Source organism: Dermacentor variabilis, chromosome 7 (genome assembly GCF_050947875.1).
Source record: "Dermacentor variabilis isolate Ectoservices chromosome 7, ASM5094787v1, whole genome shotgun sequence".
Classification (NCBI taxonomy): Eukaryota; Metazoa; Arthropoda; class Arachnida; order Ixodida; family Ixodidae; genus Dermacentor; species Dermacentor variabilis.
In genome coordinates, this window is record NC_134574.1 from 153,130,513 (window position 1) to 153,150,982 (window position 20,470).

General features: G+C 46.9%; 1 protein-coding gene across 1 annotated transcript in view; it reads right to left on the reverse strand.

The window, feature by feature from the left end:
- The window catches only part of LOC142588172 (protein-cysteine N-palmitoyltransferase HHAT-like), a 32,874-nt gene extending 13,889 nt beyond the window's left edge, over positions 1-18,985 (reverse strand). The window contains exons 1-5 of the mRNA XM_075699677.1: positions 18,718-18,985; positions 16,591-16,673; positions 10,668-10,750; positions 5,060-5,170; positions 2,256-2,450 (exon numbers count right to left, since the gene is read on the reverse strand). Of these exons, the coding sequence (XP_075555792.1) occupies positions 2,256-2,450; positions 5,060-5,170; positions 10,668-10,750; positions 16,591-16,673; positions 18,718-18,776 (531 nt within the window). The 5' untranslated portion in view covers positions 18,777-18,985. The remainder of the gene's footprint in view (positions 1-2,255; positions 2,451-5,059; positions 5,171-10,667; positions 10,751-16,590; positions 16,674-18,717) is intronic.
- Between the last annotated feature and the right edge of the window lie 1,485 nt (positions 18,986-20,470).

Here is a 20,470-nt window from a genome sequence, read left to right on the forward strand (position 1 = left end):
CTGTTTGGAGCTGAATGACTAATCTCCGTGTCAGGTAATCCTCAGGGCCCAAAATTCTGCGCTGACAACGTCTCCCGATTCCGGGATGTGACTAATCTGCGCGCTTTGCCTTCAAGTTTGAAAAATCATTCAGATGAACGCAAAAAAAAAAAATAATCATAGAGTTTCACGTGCCAAACCCACAATCTGATTGTGAGGCACGTACTCGTGGGGGACTCTCGATTAATTTTGACCATCGGGGGTTCTTTAACGTGCACCCAATGCACGGTACACGGGCGTTTTTGCAATTAGCCCCCGTCGAAATGCGGCCGATGTGGCCGATATTTTATCCCGCGACCTCGTGCTTAGCCGCCAAACGCCAAAGCTACTAAGCAACCACGGTAGGTGGATAAATGCAGCAAGACGTTAACAAAGGAGAATCACATGCTAGGCTTAAAGTTGACAGGTGAGGAGGAGGGTGTATCAAGAGCCAAGTGAACCAAGCATAAATGCCCTCAAAATTTTCCCATGACTGATTCATTAAATTAATGAAAAAAGATTGATTGATTGATTGATTGATTGATTGATTGATTGATTGATTGATTGATTGATTGATTGATTGATTGATTGATTGATTGATTGATTGATTGATTGATTGATTGATTGATTGATTGATTGACGCTGACCTGATTCCTGGATATAAATTCTGGCTCGTGGTTCAAAGAGCGTACGATATGCTTAGAATTTATCGCATGCATATTATGTGTTCGGCCTCCCTTGTGCATCGGTCAACATCAGGAGACACAGCACCGGGCTCAGTCAAGCGTAACATATTGAAATTAATTGCTGATTCCCAACATGGTTCAAGAAAATTTGATATTTCCTAGTTGTCCTTGCCGTTGTCCTGAGTTTCGCTTCAGTTTCTGCTTTGTGACGTCTACCAGTTATTCAGATTCATTCACAAGGCTCGCCATGACGCTGACAAGATGGTGTTGGGATGGGAGCAATAGCCATTTCTATGGTTACTGAAAAGCGGATTGATATAATTTTCGTCCTTACAGACCCCTTTAGCCAGTGCCAAACGGTGAGAAACATTTCAGGGTTTGGCTGTATTGCATAACGAGACCGAAAGATATACCGGGAAAGCTCAGTAAGACCCAAGGTCACACTGTTCCAAATTTTCCGGTCTCTACCACTTCTGGTCTGTTTCTCTAGTTATCATGTATTTTCTTTATTATATGTTAATCAAGACGAATAAATAGAACGCCCCAACTCTGCAACTATACTAATAATAATACTTTATCGCACAAGACTGAATGAAGACGGTGCCACTAATCGATGGAGTGATGCTGCGTAATAGCAACCCGTGTGCCGAAGTCGGCGGCCAGAGCAATAATTTGTCACAACGAAACTTTGCTACAAAATGGCATGCAATGAAATAATTAATATAAAGAACTAAGCTCAATTACCGTTAAAATCCCCACAGAAGTTCTTAGTACAGCACATGCAATAATATTATCAAGAAGTAACTGATATAACGAAGTAATTCTGGCTCCCCATTATACTTTTGAGAAGGCTTTACTGTTTCTTAAACTACGAACATCTCATCGTTAGTTACTATAACGTTGCCTGCACATTAAAAGGTGCGTCATCTGTCAAGTTCTCTTGCTTCGAAAAGCCCCTTGACCACATTCTTTCTGTACAAGGACATGCAAAGATTAAACGTTAACCAGGGCTCGAAAAAACGTGATATTTGCGGTTGCTAACTTGTACAATTCGTGCTGTAACAGGGGGTGACAACGTCACCGCAGGTATACGACAACCTAAACGGCGCGTTAAATCTGATTCAATATTAGTCGTGCTCCTTGCATTTATCTACAGCTCGACGGACATAGTGTTAAAGAAGCAGCTACAAACGGATAGAGGAGTTGTCGCGTCCCATTGCCGATGGCTACTTCATTTGACTTGCTTATAAATAGGTAAAAGATTAAAAAAACATATGAATTCTTCCAATAGATAATTTCTAAATAAAACAAGAATATTACACTATTGCACACTCATGAACGAGACACTCAAATGCACACGTGGGGTCAATATTTCTCGCATAAAGCCTCGCCAGAAGTATCGCTCGCTCTTTAAACAGACCCAGACGGTTCTCCTACATCACTTGTTTCTAGAGCCGTTCCGACAGGCCGCTCGAAATCTCCCGACTGCCGCGTGTTGACGGTGACCCACCTCGGTGTTACACTGGCCCGACCAGAGACCGGTCCACTCACCTCGAAGAAGTCGAGCTTGAACACGTCGTAGTGTGTCACCATGGCCATGGCCGCCACGTAGCACAGCGCGGGAACGCCGATCCAGGAGAGGGCGAAGAACACTCCGTGTTCTAAGACGAAGAGAATGGCGCTGTGCCAGCCAAAGTTGAAGGACATGAAGGCCAGCGAGTAGGTCACGTGGTACCCGGGCACCAGCTGCGCATCGCGTGCCACGTGGGCGTAAACTTCGTGCACTCGTTGCACGAGAACCGTGGCTCGGACCAATCTTCTCGACGTATGCTCATCACGTCAAGAGACTTATCTGTGTACCAGCCAATGGGAGAGACCAAGAGCAAGCGGGTGGTGACGTAGCCAGAATTTTTTTTTTTTAGGGGGGAGGAAGGGTGAGGAGTGGCTGTGCAGGCCGCGTACTAACAGAGAAATCCTCTGCCAGTGGCTCTCCGTGGGCGAGACGAGGCCAACGAGCAAAATAGTCAATTGTAACAGACAAAGACGGCTGAGAAAAAAATGTTACAGATCCAACGTACGGGTGGCATTTGATGGTGCATTTTGCTTAACAGCATGTTCGGACTCGCCGAAGTGATTCACTCCCTCTGGTGGTGAGCCCGGGGTTGCGGTTTCGATTCCTGTTTGCGGCGACCACGTTCCAACACGGATGGAATTCAAAATCGAATATCAACCCACCTTCGTGTTCACGTTAAAGATCTCAAAATGGTCATTCCTACTGCTGCGTAGGGTCTGCTTATAGGTATAGCCCTCTGTACTACAAGCCCTGCAAACGTACCGGCGACTGGCTTTCTTTTCTATGTATTTTCGCAATGGGACAACAAACGCTTGCCTAAATATCCTCGTTGCGACAAATAGGCGCCTCCGAGTGCATCGTTCATTTACTAAACCGTGTCGGCTCTTTCTCTCATATTGGTTGTCAGGGGATTAGGTGAATTCAATCGCACACGCATACTTCTCTCTCTTGTCAACGCCGGGTAGCTCTCTGAGACGCACATGCTCCCACACGAGATCATTGTGGCGACCAGAGAGGTTCAAACGATTTGGTCGGTGGTGGCGCCGGTGTTCTGGGCACGAATTCTGGGTGTTCTAACCACTAACGTTGCGTGTCACCTTCTCCCCCTCCTCCTCTTCACGTCATCTCAAGTACCTCGTCTGAACTAGCAAGCCCTGCATATAGCATGGCTGACATCTTTAGCTTCCATTAAACTCTTTCTCTCCCATATATCACCGCGAGCGTGGCCGAACGAAGTTCAACACATTGGTGAGGAAGATGGAAGGCTCTGTCTATCGCGTTACACATGCGTATAGCGGGATGTGAACCTGTGGCGAGGCTGGCAGAAAAATGTTCAGTGAACTTGCTTAAGTGCGCTGTGAACGCTGCAGAATCGAGGCAAAGAAACAAGTGCAACAAAACTCGGCGCTCATGAACATGTTCGACGTCGTGTTCCTTGTACTTGTTTCTTTACCTCGGTCCTGTAGTGCTTGTAGGGCACCTTTACAAGTTCGATATTATATAAGCGTCGCTGAGCAACAAACTGCGGCAGTCCGTCTCTGCCTTGTCGGCCCTCTCGTCTATAAGCTTTATTCTTAAACCATACTACGACAGACTGCTAAAGCTGGTTTTCGTTCCACGCAACCGGCATGCTTCGTTTCTCATTGACATGAACCCTTATACGCGCATGACAAAGCTCAGTATAACATAAAGAGCGAGGGAGGGAGAGAGAAAGGGAAGAGAGGAAAGTCAGGGAGGTGAACAAGACGCGCGTCCAGTTTGCTACCCTGCGCTGGGGGAAGGCGATATAGGGATGAAGATAGAGGAGAGAGAGAGAGAGAGAGAGAGCGCACACAGTTTCACGGTCATTTGAAGGCACGCACTGATTCTATAAACGGTTGCCAAGGCCGGTCGACTTGAGGCACTACAATTACGCTTTGTTGGCTTTCTGTGCCCCCGACGCTTACGGCCATGGTCCGAGGACCTTCATTTCCCAAAATGGTCTAGAGTCCAGCCGGTTCAATGCTGTCCGGAGATGTTCACGCTCGACGTCGCACCGAGGACGGAGACACAAAATGTGTTCAATATTTTCTGCTGTTCCACTAGAGTCGCACATGGGCGTATCCCCCAGTCGGATGCGGAACGAGTAGGCCTCGTTTGTCGAAGGTTAATGATTTGTAAATTACCTTTTGGTAATAGTAACTTAATAAAGTTCTGTTTTGAAAACGTTCCTCACCTATCTTTTGTTTGCCCCTGCTCGGACCCATGGAAAAGGACTGTAAGAACAGCGTGTAGCCTCAGTCGCCTAAGCCGCATACAATGTTATTGTTTGTTTGTTTGTTTGTTTGTTTGTTTGTTTGTTTGTTTGTTTGTTAATATGTTCTTAAGCTCAGAATGTTTCCGGCTTCTTTACAGCATTAATTGTTGAATGAATAAAGGATGATGAGGGCGAAGTGAAATATTTCAGCACTTTAGCAGTTCTCAACCACCCGGCGGTCAATCACTTGCAAGCTGTGTGTCAAGCCGTGTAAGAAGCCATCCGGCGCGACGGATGCTAAGCGTCTCGTTTCAGCTAGTTACACCGGCCCCAGTACACGCCTTACGTGTTGACGTACACAAGAACTTCACCGAACTTCCGAAAGGTGGTCCCCGACCTCAGCGTCGCTGTTTGAGAAAACTTTTTTTTCTTTCAGAATGATTACACGGCTCTGCGCAGCTGTGGACTTCACTGTAAGAGAATTTAGTTATAGGAGAAAAAATAAATAAAGTCGCGCCGTCTTCTTGAAAAAGCCGCAGTACTCACCGACGGCACCAGGTGGGCGAGTGCCCGACCGATGACAGAGTGCAGCAGAAGCCAGGGCCAGGCCGTGACGAGGAAGTGCCTGCCCTCCCTCCACTCCCGGTCAGTGAGGTCCTGCAGCGGCGGTGACAGTGTTTGCCTGAGCTCGTTGGTTGACCATACCAAGAATAAAGATTTCCTGCAGGAAGTGCTGACATGAACGAAAGGTTCATCCCTTCTGTTCGTCCTGTTCATTCTTGTTCCCTTCCCTTCTGTTCATCCAGCGGTGCGCCGTCCTCTCTTCTTCCCATGCTAGTGCTTCCTGCTGGAAACCGTTCTCACATGCGCGCACAACCTCTCGTGTACGCGCTTTGGGACTTAGCATCCCCAAACCGCACAACGGGTTCATGTGGGACGCTGTAGTGGAAGGTTCCAGATGAACTTTGACCTCCTGGGCTTCTAATTAAAACCCTTTACGGGACAATCATACCTGCAGCTGTCATAATGTATCGCTGGAAATGTCCTACATCGGCAAAAACAAATAACGAAACTATTCTGAGAAATGCGAGTGTCAGCGGGGCTAATTACGTAACTTGTTGACTTAGCGACGCAGACGTAAATGTGCTTCTCTCTGACATTTCGCAATGTCCCACGCGTCGCGTAACGGTGAGGTTAGGCCTGTGTGCTGTGTACCTGGAGCCTGCTTGCTGCCTATTACGCATCACCTGCTTTGGGCGGCACGAAAATGGCCTTCAAATAATGTTTAGCTAATTTCGCGCCACTGTGATTTTGAATTCTGAAGAACCACACGCTGTTTACATACTCCTTGAGTTGTTGACAGTTCATGAGCAATATACTTCGGTTCGTTGCGAAAAGCTCCAGTTATTATAGCTTTTATTTTTTTTTTCCTTTTGTCGTTCGAATGCACGTAATATAAAAAAAATTTACGACATTGCGAAAATCGAACCGGAAAGACTTAAAGGGACAGCAAAGTGCAATACCTTCGCAACACGGAAAAAGCCACTCTTACCGTAAAGTGAGCCAGAAAAGGTACGAAATCAAAGGACAGGTGGCGACACCGTCTTCACGTTCCCGCACCACATCGCCGTGATGTCACGGATTCTTATGGCCGGTCCGTGCGATCCTATAGTCAGACTTTTTATCGGCAACTACGGACTACATTTTATTTCAGTAGAGCCATATATGCTGAACTTATGCAAGTTTCAAGAACGTTTGCTGTGCCACAACATCTAAATTAAAAAAAAAGGATTTCTTATAAATCCTTGACATCATATTGACGCGCTAGCGCTGGAGTTCCGGCCCGCAATTCAGAACATGGAACTTGGAGCTTCATGCTCTCTTCTAAAAAGAAGAGAGAATCAAGAGAGACCTGCTGCGGCGAAATTAGTGTAAATACATTTTTGGAAGAATACTTTATCACTCCAAACTGGTACGTCTCTGTTTAGCCTCATTCCAGTCAACGGGCACTTAAAGCGCAGTGCACTGCGTCTTCGCAATCTGCTTGCAACTAAATTCGGCTGCCACGGTGGGGGTGGGGGACGGAGGGGGGCGAACCCGCGACCTCGCGATCAGCAGGTGCAACGCTACAGCCACTGACGCCGTTGCGGGTGCTTGAGCAAGTCGATTCTTCGACCGAATTGCCGTCTGTTCTACATTGAAATTGCTATATGTTTCAATAAAAGATTTTGTCCGCGATTCATAACGAGTAGTTTTATGCTGGTTACGGGGTACAGGCCCCGTCAAGCCGAATATTCGAGCGTTTAGCTCGTGCCCTATAGTCGGGTGCAATTTTACAAGGCAGCGGCATCTGCCCCTCAAAGGCGGGTGCACGCGACCCTCTAGGCTGACGTCATGAGCTGGACGGTCGGTCACCCCGCCGACGGAGAACATGGCAGCCCGCTGGTTGAACTGGGCCGAGTCGCGTCGGCGGGACTATTAACGAGTTAGCGTTAAGGGCACCGTGCCGTAGAAAACCCGGCGTCGGGTTTTCGGGAATTCCGGGAATAATCATTCCGAACCATACATACCCAACCACGCATACCCAACCACGCAGGCCTTCCATGTAGCGCGAAGAAGTTACTGAAATAATGGAATTTCTTAAAGTAAAATGCGTCAGAAAAAATGGTAAAGTACGACTTACACACATCCCTTAAGACGTGATAACGTCGGTCTGTAATTTGTATATACGAGGAAATATAATACTGTTACGCGGAAACTCGAACACAAACCCCTTTTAACGCGACAGGGTTTTCCATGCAGCTGCCATTTGAGATCGGTCTTATTAGGACCGGCGCGGCCCCCTCGGTTCCTTGCACACCAAAAAAAAAAAAAAAGCGCCATAAAGCTCGCCTTCGCGCATAGCGTTCGCCACGAGCGCTTCCCGGTAAACATTACGGTTACATAAGCTGCATTTTCCGGGAAGCGTGAGAAGCACTCGGGGATATTTGAATGCTATCGCGTTCCTCTCTCAAGGGCGTTCTCCTATTTTTTTTTCTCGAGTCCCCGAGGCAATGCCGAAATAAAGGTGATTTAAACTGTGCTTTTTGAAATGAAATAATCCTTTTAAAAGCTACATTTCTTTTTTTTTCTGTGTTCCTTACAGTGCAATGCTAAAAACGAAAGCGCACCATTGTACTGCAAATCTCGTTTATTTTTATTTTTTTTTCCTGTATAACGTCTCTTGTCCTATGCCTCAATTTTTCGTGCTATGTCTGGAGTTGATTTTCCCACGGCGACAAAGATTGTCTATCTATTATGTGCCTTTTCAGTCTTCGTGACTTACGTGCCTTTCAGTCACTCAAGCTACTCAGTTGCTTTTCATCGGGAGTTTCGCCCTTCGTTGAATGAGTCGTAAACGTCTGCCAACTCCGTTTGTCTGAAAGTTATTTTTTTTCCCCCTCTAAATTGACTGCAGTGACTCACTGTTGCCCAGTGTAAAATTCGCAGCGCTGGTCGCATTCTACGTTGGAATCTGCAGATAAGATGGCCCCGCTTGCCTCGATGTCTTTTCTTTATTTTGCCACCCCCGGATTGGCTGCTTGGCGCTCAAAAAGCGCGTCGCTGAAAGATTAAATGTCATTGTCTTCCTAGCGCTGCGTGGGCCGTCTATTCCTTGGGCCGGTCGTCCTGCCGCCCTCGGCGTGTAACCGTCGAATACGTAACACCAGGCCACATTCTAATCATCATCAGCCTGGTTACGCCCACTGCAGGGCAAAGGCCCCTCCCATACTTCTCCAACAACCCCGGTCATGTACCAATTGTGGCCATGCCGTCCCTGCAAGCTTCTTAATCTCATCCGCCCACCTAACTTTCTGCCGCCCCCTGCTACGCTTCCCTTCCCTTGGGATCCAGTCCATAACCCTTAATGACCATCGGTTATCTTCCCTCCTCATTACATGTCCTGCCCATGCCCATTTCTTTTTCTTGATTTCAACTAAGATGTCATTAACTCGCGTTTGTTCCCTAGCCCAATCCGCTCTTTTCTTATCCCTTAACGTTACACCTATCATTCTTCTTTCCATAGCTCGTTGTGTCGTCCTCAATTTGAGTAGAACCCTTTTCTAATGCGTAGGGTTTAATCTGTGAGCAAATGCAGGCGGACCAAGGAAGGACGCTGCCGGGTCGGATCAACAATTCCCCACGTCATTTCTGTCAGCCACCTTCAAGCTTAAACGAGTTGACCGAGGACCCGCTCTGTCGCCCTCGAAGATGACGATCTGTCATCTGTATAGGGAAATGCGTGACGTTGCTTCTGCAATGGCTGAATAAAAGTAGTACACTCGCCGACTGAAAAAATTCAAAACACAGAGTGACGTTTCGGCGCCCAATACGGGTGCGTTGTCAGGGGGGGGGACCCCTCCCTGAGTTGTACGCAAGCGCATTACGTCTTCCGACGCGTATATAATAAAGAGCACCATGCATTCGTTCATTGTGGACAGGGTACCCGTATTGGGCGCCGAAATGTCAATCTGTGTTTTGAATTTTTTTTTCAGTTGGCCAGTGTACGTTTATTCAGCCATGTTCTTTCCTCGCCAGACGAGTTTTCGTCAAAGCCTAGACTTCATTGCTACTGCAATATATAGCTACAACGAACGTCATGTGCAGTTCACCCAAATTCTATAGAAACTTGTCCAAGCGGTGCCGTCGGCGTTCCACAAGACAGGTCTGTGTGAAAAAAAGCTACTCTAACCTTCAATAATTTTCGTGTCTGCGAGGCTTGTCGTTAACGCCCGTCCGACCATGTGTAATAATTTTTTCGCAGTCATGACCTGACGTGGCTGGCATTCACCAAAAGCGTCGCTATGTAAGCGTGAAGTCTGTGACAAGTTCAAGCGGCTAGAATTTCACAATGTGCCGGGAATATAACGTCACCACGCTGACGAAAGGAGTAGTTGTTGACGTTTGTGGAAATGTTTACTTATCGTGGTACTAGGGGGAAGCTGAATGTCACTCGATCATTGCACAATAAATGGCGCCGCGTGAATCCAAGCGTTTTACCTTGTGCTCTATTATAACTGAGCGAAAAAAAAAGTCCTTGCTCGTCACCTTCGACGCGACCCTCGTGTATATACAGTAATGAAAAGGGATGAGGGGTTCTTTTTTTTTTGTGTGTGATCGTGAAGAAAAACATACAAGGTGATTGACTGGGTTGGTTGACATTTTAAAATAATTTACACCATTGAAAATAACTAACTCACACTCTTGCGCCCAAAAATGCTGTAAGCTTAGGATGTGAGTTATAGACAGATTTACTCCTTTTTTTTCATTTGTAAGGGTGCAAATTATTTTACGCCCTTAAAGGTGTTTGCACCCTTTGAGGTGCGTCTCGTTCCACAACGACAATCATCAGCTGTCTTGCCCGCCTATCCTTTCTTTAACGCTGCGAGCCCGGTACTTTCAAGTCACAAACGGCATGCGCGTTATCAGCGTGACACAGCACTCTCGACAGGAAACTAGCGATCGTAGCGTTTTCAACAAAGGAAGCTCAAGCAAAGGCAGATGACGATTATTGTTGTGGGACAAGTATGCACCCCAAAGGGTGCAACTGTTTCGAAAGCGCGCAGTGAATGGCCCGATCAACCAACCTTTCTTCGGGACACCGATTTGACCTCAGCTTCAAGCACGAAATCCCTCTTCCCCTGCAAACGAAAAAACCGTATGCACCGCAAAGCAAGTTCTGTCCCGTGGTGTGCATCCATTTATTTGTATTCGATATTTCAGTGTAGCGCTCTTTTCAAATGTTCACCTAGATGCACAGGCTGACTTTCGCGGAGTTGTCGCCTGCTGCAATTCTTTCAGCGAAGCTTTCTTTTTTCTTCTTTCCCAAAATTAGCGATAGGGCCTCGGCGCCGCCAGCCGGTAGCCCGCGCACGTGGTAGCATCTAAAGAGCCGCGCCTCGAGAGAACCGCACCGCAGAATGATAACTTTCAGGGCGTGCGCCGTCTCGTCGGTGTTTAAACGCTCCCAGTAGGATTGCTTTAAACTTGTGCACGACTTCCGAGGCTCCGAATCAAGCACATATACACTGCCCTGATGATGACCCTAAAATAATACCCCCCCACTTCCTCTCCCCTCACTTTTCGTTGTGGAAATCGCAGAAGGCTGTCTCACCCAGTATCTTGTGACGCCGTAGTACGAACTCTTGGTAAGCGTGCCACTCACGACATGGCTCAGCTTCTCCGGAAGGCTCGTGTCTGGAAGATCAACGGGAAAGAAAATGGGAGGGGAAGGGAGTGCATGCAAGTTCTTTCATTATATATATATATATATATATATATATATATATATATATATATATATATATATATATATATATATATATATATATGTATATGTATATCATGACTGTGATCTGAATACGTAATTGCTAAAGCTTTAAAATGTCGCTCTTTCGCCCGAAACACGAAGCATCGATTGCGATAGCAAATTAGTAGACAGCTATACGAAGTAAGGATAGTAGTTTTATCGGCCGTACAAATTTGCAAACATTCGCTTACTAACTAAATTAACAAGCACGGTGTCACGCGCGCACAAGCATACATGAACACGTCTCACTCGATGACAGCGGACACTCGCTGTCAAAGCGCTGGCGTGAATAAGCGCGGCAGCAGCGACGCGCGAATTGACCTTCGTGCTGTCTTACGCTTCAACGCGAACTAAGCGGCGCGAACACAGCACACGCGAAGCTATCAGCACTAGGCGCACTTTGTCCCCGTCGCAGATCGCTAGGGTCCGTGCGCGCAGCCGCCGCCGGAGTAGAACGACCTCCCCTCCCCCTCCTCGGTTCCTCATAAGGAACCTAAGCGATGAGGCAGTAGATCAGCTGACGGCCTACCTCAACAAGCTTTGGAAAGAAGGAAAGATACCAGGCGAGTGGAAACATGCTGTAGTAGTCATGATTCCCAAACCAGGCAAGAAGCTGCAGATCGAGAATCTCAGACCAATCTCCCTCACTTCTCGCCTGGGAAAACTATACGAGAGGATCGTCACGAAACGCATCCAGCAACACCAGAAAACAAGAGGCTCTACCCAGACACCATGTTCGGCTTCAGGGCGAACCTCTCGACGCAGGACGTGCTTCTGCAACTTAAAGAAGAGATCCTGGAGACAATGCCCAAGAATGGGGAAAACGTAGTCGTGGCACTTGATATAAAAGGGGCTTTTGACAACGTCAGCCACGCCGCTATAATGGAGGGGCTAAATAACACCTACTGCGGGAGAAGAATCCATGACTATGTCAAAGACTTCCTGACCAACAGAACGGCCTCAGTGGGACTAGGGGAGTTGAGTAGTGATGTCTTCACCACCCCAAGCAAAGGCACACCCCAAGGCTCGGTCATCTCGCCCATACTCTTTAATGTGGCGATGATCGGCCTAGCAGAAAGACTCAACAGAATCCAGGGCATCCAGCACGCTATGTACGCAGACGACATCATGGTCTGGGTGAACCATGGATCCCTGGGAGAGAAACAGGAGAAGCTACAACAAGTAGCAAACTGCGTAGAAAGATACGTGAAGGAAAGAGGACTAGCCAATTCTACAGAGAAGTCTGAGCTACTGAGGGTAGGAAGACACCCCACTGATGCACCACTCGAGGTGAAACTGGAGGGGCAATACATCCCGGAGAGGAACATGATAAGAGTCCTGGGAATGTGCAGTTGTAGTGGTGGTTTTCAGCAGCTTCGTTGGAAATTCACTTTCGCCTGCAGAGCCTGAATGGCGTCTTTCTTTTTTTTTTTTTAAGCGCAAGAGCTTTTAACAACTCGACCATGCTGAATAGGTTGCCTGCACCAACCAGCTTCCGATGTAAGAATTGGACGTGCTGGATATTAATCACGAGCATGCACACAACCAGATGCGAACACACTGCATCTTATTTTTAACTGTCTCAAGCTCAGTAAAGAAATGCACGACAAGTTTTGAGTTCTAGGAAATCTTAAGCTCTCTGTAGACACTGCTATTGAATTATGTTCTTCTCCTGACATCGAATTTTCTTTAACCTACTCGCAGTGCGAGAGTGTTTCCTTAATCTCTGACATATGTACTCAAAGCACTTGACGGCAAGGGGCTGAGAATCTCTAAACTGCATATTTTCAACTTTTCTTCTGATATTGAGCCTCTCATACCAAAAACGTGTGCAATAATTGTTAATACGACGATGAATTAACAATATCTCTCTCATTCTCATTTTAGTTTATGAATTTACAGGGAACATGCTGCAATTGCAGGTTTGAAGTCAGCATAGAGTTCTGTTATTGAACCGAGATCTGTAGTACCTTGCGCGAGTTTCAGCAAATAAGCATGTCAATACCTCTAGCGATAACGATTGCTGTTCTGGGTAATATGTATCGGCATATTGCTTTTGCTGCATATTGCAAGTTGCTTTTTCAAGGTGCGTCACCCAGTTTGTTCCTGATGGTGAGCAAGATAGATGCCTGTCTGAATGTGTTGACTTTTCCGCTCACTCTTCTTCGACTCGGAATAACACTTCGCCTGTGAATTCTATTATTCAAGTTTTGGAGGGGAACAAGCTCACAATGTGTGTTTCGGATAAGGAAGGAATATTTGTAGGGATGTCGGAATGTGTGTTTGCGGAAAATTCCGAAAAGGCAGTTTTGAAGAATTTTTACCGGAGTTATGTGAAAGCATGTAAAGTTAAGCAACGGGTACTTGCAATGCTACAGGATAGAAATCTGGAAAGCCTGACGTCTCGAGTCAAGAAGACTAAAGGTTTAAAACTGCAGGTGTTGTTTTCAGTTAAAACCCATATACCATATTTCCCGTTGAGGGCCATAATTTCTTAAAGGGAGACTTGCAATACGTAATTTCAGGGTATTTGCAAAAACAGCTTGAGGCTCTTAACGTTGTTGACCCTTTTTATGTTAGCAGCTCAGGCAGCATGGTTAAGTTTCTGAAGACAGAATCCTGGATCATGTTTGGCTTTTAGTATAGACGTTGGAGATATGTTTTATTCGCTACCGCATAATGAGCTCAGGAAGACTGTCAGGTCTTGTGTAGTTAATGATAACGACGAATCCAAGTTTGTTGGGAATGGCGGAACATCTGCGCAAAGTTTTTAGAATTGTCGTCGTTTTATTGGCGCTTTATGTATGTTGAATGGAAAGGGCGCACGTTCTTACAGAAGTCGAGAATTTGTACAGAGTCGAAGGTGGCCCCATCCTTAAGCCATATTTTCCTTTGTCAAGTTGATAATTGTGTTACCAGTAGGTTAGGAAGCTTGGCCCTTAATGCCTTTAGGAACGTTGATGATTTCTTGATCATCACTGAAAGAGAGAACCTAAATAGTAAAGTAGCAGGTATTTTAAAGATTTTTCAGGAAAGCGGTAAGGTTCAAAATTTACTTTTGTGTTGCTTGCCGAAGATGAGCTTCGCTTCCTGGATGTTAGAGTGAGGTTTCGGGAGGACTATTTGCATTGGATATGTAAGCCTCGTTCGCCAAAGGTGCTTTAAAATTTTTCCACAGGACACTCTAAAATAGTAAAAACCCGTATTGTTTACGCCGTGCTGTGTGCGGTGTTACAGAAGACATGAGCATTCGTTGAGGGAGGGTTTGCTTGCCCAGATTCGGAGATTACAGGACACTGGTTACGCGGCAAGCGAAATCTTGTTGGCCTGTCATAATCTTATTAACTTGGAAAATGATACTGATAGGGTAAAAAGAAAATCAAGTGATTCCACACGCACTGAAAAAGAAGCGGTGATAGTGCCATATTTGCACAAATTTTCACATTGCTTGAAGAACGAGGCTAGTACGTATGTGGTACGTGTGGTCATGTCCACTTCAACAAACTTGGTACGATTTGTTCCCGTTTACACAACAAATTATTGGGTCATGGCAAGAAATTCAGTTCCTGTTCTCAGAGGTTAAAAAACATATATACGTTATATGTAGATCTTCCGTTGTGTACAAGTCCTCTGTCATGCGGGAAGATTTATGTGGGCCAGACCGGCCACCGCGTGAACATTAGATTAAAGGAGCACTTGTCATAGTTGAAAGGTACGGGAGCTTTGCACTTGCCTTTGCATCGTAGAGAGATTGGCTGCCGATCGTTAGCGGAAAAAACTGTTTGTTGGTTCTGGCATAAAGAAGAAATCCCAAGGGAGATTATGGAAGCTTTTCATATTGATAGGGATGGTGAAATGTGCGTCAGTAGACCGTCTGTCACACTTAGTAAAAAAGAATTGAGATATTTTGAAGAAAGTGTTTCGCGGTAGATTGTTTTAAAGTCTGATAGGGAAGTTTTCTGTTGGGTTTATGTTTTTTATGTTTTGACGCACTCGTTTGTCCACGTAATGACGCACTGATGTTTCCACGTGTGTTTCGACAAGGCACCAGGATAGCTCCTAATACGCATTGTTCGATACGGGACCGTTTCCTGAGCCTACTTCGAGTTCACCAGACCACATCGAATCGCACCACAGCTAATTAGGGAGCGCAGAAGCACGGATACCACATTCCTGAGGAGCGGCACGTGCAAACAAGTTGGCGGCCCCCACTTCGTGTGCCGCAGGTGGAGCTATTCACTGCTTGACTCTTCCCGAAAGTGAAGCGAGAGCCTGGCACTGTTGCGGGTAAAGTGGGTCCCGAAGCAAGACGGCTGTAATGCGCCGTGAAAACCGGGCGGCGTCGCCCCCATCCATCTATTGTGACGGTGCATTGCAAGTCAGCAAGGCAAGACCGCAGGGAGAAGTAAACCCTCGGACAATGGGGGACCAATTAGCGACTCTCTTCGCCGGGTGTGACACCATCGCACGGGCGCCTACCATTGGCCGAAAATGACGACACCCGAGCGGGCTCGCCGATTGGCCGAAAATGGCGTCACCTGAGCGGGCTCGCTCATTGGCCGAACGTGACGTGTCTTCGAGACATCGAAGGGCTTAAAAGACACAGACCGGGAGCAGCAGAGGAGCATTCCTAGAGCATTCCTTCGTTGATCTCTTTCGAGCTTCTTGCCACGGGCCGCAGCGTCCGAGTTGCTGCCGGCCCGTAATGACTCTAAGACTGTTAATTGACTCTCACTGCAAATAATGTAAATAAACCTCCCAAGTGTTTCATCCCGACGTCCTCCTCAACTCCTACAGCATGTGCAGTCGCTTAGATGTTGTCACGTTGTCCTGTGTTGGCATGTGTATATAAGTGTGACTTTCCTCAAAATAAACTTCAGTTGTGAGTCAGCGCCAGTGTCGTGTTCTTCTTTTCCTTTGGCCTTGTCTGTTTAGTGCTGTTAAATTCCGAAACATGAATTACCACCAGCTCGCCCAAGTTTCTCTTCTAGTGGCGAATGGGGCGAGAACGAAACGAGAACATCTGGGCATCGTTAAAATGAGTTCATCCGGGGCAACCAGTCAAAACTTAAGAAAATGCTGTCTCTAGCTGTCCCACAACCCCTTATACAGGACCGCATTACATACGCTAGTTACTGCCCAAACATGTTACAAAAGAAATATTGCTTCCGATTTCTTCCTAATGTTTGTTCACAATACCACTCAAGCTGTAACTTTTTGTACGCTAAAGTTTAATTTGTCATTCCCAATAGCGACGTTCAAAAGGCAAATACAGTGCACCATGCACTTGGTTGTCATCTTGTGGCGCTGAGACAGAATTACATGTGCTTTTTCAACGCCAGCGGTCCGTGAGTTCCGCGGCGCGGGTTTTGTGGCGCCTCGATAGATGGCGCCACGCTGCGTGACCAAGCCGGCAGCGTCCGGCGTGCTGCGGTTGGTTGTGAGATGGTTCTGAGTAATCTTCGTAATTTCTCCAACCATACAATCTGCTTTGCTGGTAGCCATTTCATGCATACATCTGCTCTCGATTACGGGAGAGCCAGCATTTTGTGTCTATCGAATGTCGCTTGCATCATCGCGAAGCACAGGTGTCACTGTAATTCACATTTAATTAATCCTGTGCATTGGCAGTTACGCGACAGCTACAACAACAAACAATATTAACAAGAACACCGACAATTTACATGTGACCGAGACTCGTGCGTCAACTTGTAAATTTTGAACTTACTGACTTCGCTGGTGGCGAAATGCACCATTGCGTATGCGACCACGGCAATCCAGACGAACAAGTGCAGACAGTGGGTCGCGCACCTGTAAGTTGAAAAGGAGAACTTGAAATGCGGTTAGGAGGTCGCCCCCCTGTCCGTTTACTATAGCTGCCCAAAGGCTTGAACTCAGAACAATACTAGCTGCCCTAAATGCAGCACACATAACAATGTCGTACTCTTTTTCTTATAAAATGCTCGTTCTGCTTACGTGCGTCGCATTTAGGACAGGAACGCTCCAAGTTCACGGTTTTATCGTTACTCTTGTTTCGTGCCTACGTCGTGCTGTTGCAGACTTCACAGAACGGCAGCGCGAAAACTAATTTATTGTGGACGCACTCGGGTGGGGTGTGTCCGGAAGTTAAAAGGTAAAACGCTGCTGCACAATTTGCGGCTGGAGTTTGCTGGTCTCTTTCAACTGACAACAGCGTATTTCATACCGAACACACCTCTCGCGTGGTCCCAATGATAAGAAGACGCGCTGCAACTTCTGATTGGACGAGGTGCTGCCTTGTTGACTTCTGATTACACGAGACACATACTGTCCCATAATGCGCGATGCGTGACCAACGGGCGCGTTGATGCGCTTTCCGTACTTCGTGAGGTGGCCCCAAGCTCTTGACTTTCGGCTATCTCCAAAGCCCAGTTGGCGGTCCGCAGCTGCACTGCAGCATCCGAGCTGGACACCGCTACCTCCCAGTCGGAAGTGTTATTACGTCGGAGTTCCGCCCTAGGCTTTAGCTCGGTGCAGCCGCTCAATATATGTGCAAGGTCCGCTTTATTGGCGTCGCAGTTCTTGCATTTAGGTGAGAAGCAGCCCGCATATATTAGTGAATACTTGTAATGAAGATCCTTGGACCCTGGCCGTTCGCGTCGATGGCACAGAAAGCCGCAGAAGCGCTCTTGAAATACCTCAAGTCGACAGGTCTTGGGAACCGTGTGTAGACAGTGGGAACCTTCCACTGTGCGCGAAACTGTGCTCTCTCTCTCTCTCTCTCTCTCTCTCTCTCTAGCTATCTATCTATCTATCTATCTATCTATCTTCTATCTATCTATCTATCTCCATCCCCACACGCCCTTCCCCCAGTGCAGAGTAGCAAACCGGACGTGCGTCTGGTTAACCTCCCTGCCTTTCCTGTCTTCTATTTCTCTCTCTCTTCCTCCCTCTCTCTCTCTTCTCTCTGTAAGGGTTGGGAAATTAGCCAGTCTGCAGCTGTATCCGGGTGACCCTTTCCAGTTCACCCTGCAGGCGGAAGAAAGAACCCAGCAATTCAAAGAACTCTAACATCTGACGGAAATAAAGTTGTTTTTTTTTCCTCTTCGTTCATACTTCGTCTCCGAAACATATCCCCGATAGCTGCAGATGGACCCGCTCACAGTTCAGGAGCTTTTGCTCTGCTAATGCATAAACGTGGATCCCATATTCGCAGTGGGAATGGGTTTAAGCGAAGTTCACTGGTGTTTGCGAAGAAGGCTGCTCTCGTTTAGCGTCAATTTACAAGCATAGAGCTCACGACTATGTTGGACACATTTTCACCGGGCAGAGCCTCGCTCAGCGTAAGCTTAATTGCGGTGCTCGAACATGCGAATCACACAGAGGAAATGCACAGAGTAATGTCTCCAACAACGCGACGAAGTTGGTATTATTGTGTCTCCTCATCAAGCATAAAGCGGTAACGTCAAACACTGGGTTATTTTATTCTGCATGATTCACTATGTAGCAGCGCTGCACTAGACGAGGACATTAACCGAAGAGTAGACAAGAGCGAGCGCTGTCCTTGTCTGTTATTGTCCTTGCCAAGAATGCAGCCAAACATAACGGTGCACATACGTGGCTTATTTGTTCCACTGCCTTCTTTTAGTCCGAGTTTTCTTTTTCTTTTTTCCTATTAGATATGACGAGCAAAGTGCGTGCTTCCTTAAGGCAAAGCTTGGTGAAATTATACGGAATGCTGGATTTGTTGTTAACTTCAGAAAAAATGATGGTAAATGTGCTGAAATTAAGCACAGCACGGATTTCTAATAAAATGATCGTCCGAAAAAGACGTGCAGCAGTGCGAGCGCGCTTTCGCTAAACGTGATCGCCTAACCTTTGCATTGGAGAGAGTTCCTGGTGTCCAGAGTTCTTCGCACACTGTTCTTCGGCCATCACGCAAGTGTTCTGACACGAAGAAGCACTCAAGATACCAGGCAAGTCGCCAACTTGTTGCGTCTACTTCCTCGCGGAAACGGATCCCTTGGCGAGCATTCAAACACTACGCCCCAGGGTGCTGCGAAGGCGATGAGAAGCTTGATTGTGTCAGAGAACTGTGCAGCTGTTAGCATGGCAGTCATTTCGAGAGAAATCGTCTAATGTGCCGAGTGGGGCTTTTGTTGCGTTTTTGCTCGACACGTCATCAAACTCTCGAAGCTACGACGGCCAGCTGTCCGCGTCCGTAAAGGTTAAAAAGCGATAGAAAATGTCTACAAAGAAGCAAAAAAAAACAAAAAGAAGACGCGCGGCGGCAGATCGACGGTGCCGGCATTTTGCATTCCCGGCGAGCCTTCTGTGGACAGATGCATATGGTTCCTTGACTGCAGAAAACAGTAATTTTAACTCAAACGCAAGGAGTACAGCAAACGTACGAATTTTTATGATAGTTTGTAGAGAAAGCGATGCCCAGAACCATTTTACTTTCTTTCTTTCAATTTTTTTCCTTCTTTCTGCAAGGCGCAGCAAGCAGAAGCCATGCATCCCATCCCCCAGTTGTTGAACGCGACGTCGTCACATTTACTCCAGCACTAAAATGTCGGGGAATGGTGACCCGAAAAGGTCGCGCGAGCTTAAGAAACATTCCTCCTGTGCTAGAAAAGCAGCGAGAATATTTTTGTTTCTATTGCCCGAATATTCCTCCGCCTGTCTAGGGACTCGGCTTAGTGTGTCAAACTCAGCGGGAACGAGAAGAAAGGGGGTTAACTGAGGGGCCCGATTTTTATTAATCGTATCATGAGAAGCCGACAAACGAAGGCACAAAGGAAAACATATGGGAAATTAATTGTACTTACTCGTTTAAATAAAGAAATGATGAATTAATGGCAATGAAAGTGGATGAAAAAGCAACTTGCCGCAGATGGGGTAACGATCCCACGTGTTGGCATTAAACGTGCGATGCCCTAAAGCTCAATGGGAGGCGCAACCCTGACGCTATTAACAACAGACCAGCAGCTCGGTAATCGGTAACCGAAAGGAATCCTTGGCCGGAATAACGTAAAATTGTTCCGATATGACAACTATTAAATGGCGCCTCGGCACAAGAAACGCCGAAACTACCGAAACCACGCACCGGAACCACTGACCGAAACTAACGATAATTAATTATGGGGTTTTACGTGCCAAAACCACTTTCTGATTATGAGGCACGCCGTAGTGGAGGACTCCGGAAATTTCGACCACCTGGGGTTCTTTAACGTGCACCTAAATCTAAGCACACGGGTGTTTTCGCATTTCGCCCCCATCGAAATGCGGGCGCCGTGGCCGGGATTCGATTCCGCGACCTCGTGCTCAGCAGCCCAACACCATAGCCACTGAGCAACCACGGCGGGTCTAACGATATATATATATATATTCGAGTGCTGATTCGAAGCGCTCTGGCGGTGCTGTAAAACTTTTGTAACAAAGCTATTTTAAAAGAATGACCTCCCGCCTATGGTAACAGCATGACGTCGTATCCATGGCTTTTTAGCACTGGACAGCTGAACAGGTGGCGCCACCTCGCGGAACCGCCGAATAGCCTGGGGTCAGGCCCCGCGTACTCTCAAGTTCATGGAGGAAAAAAAAGCTTCCTCCATGCTCAAGTTCAATAA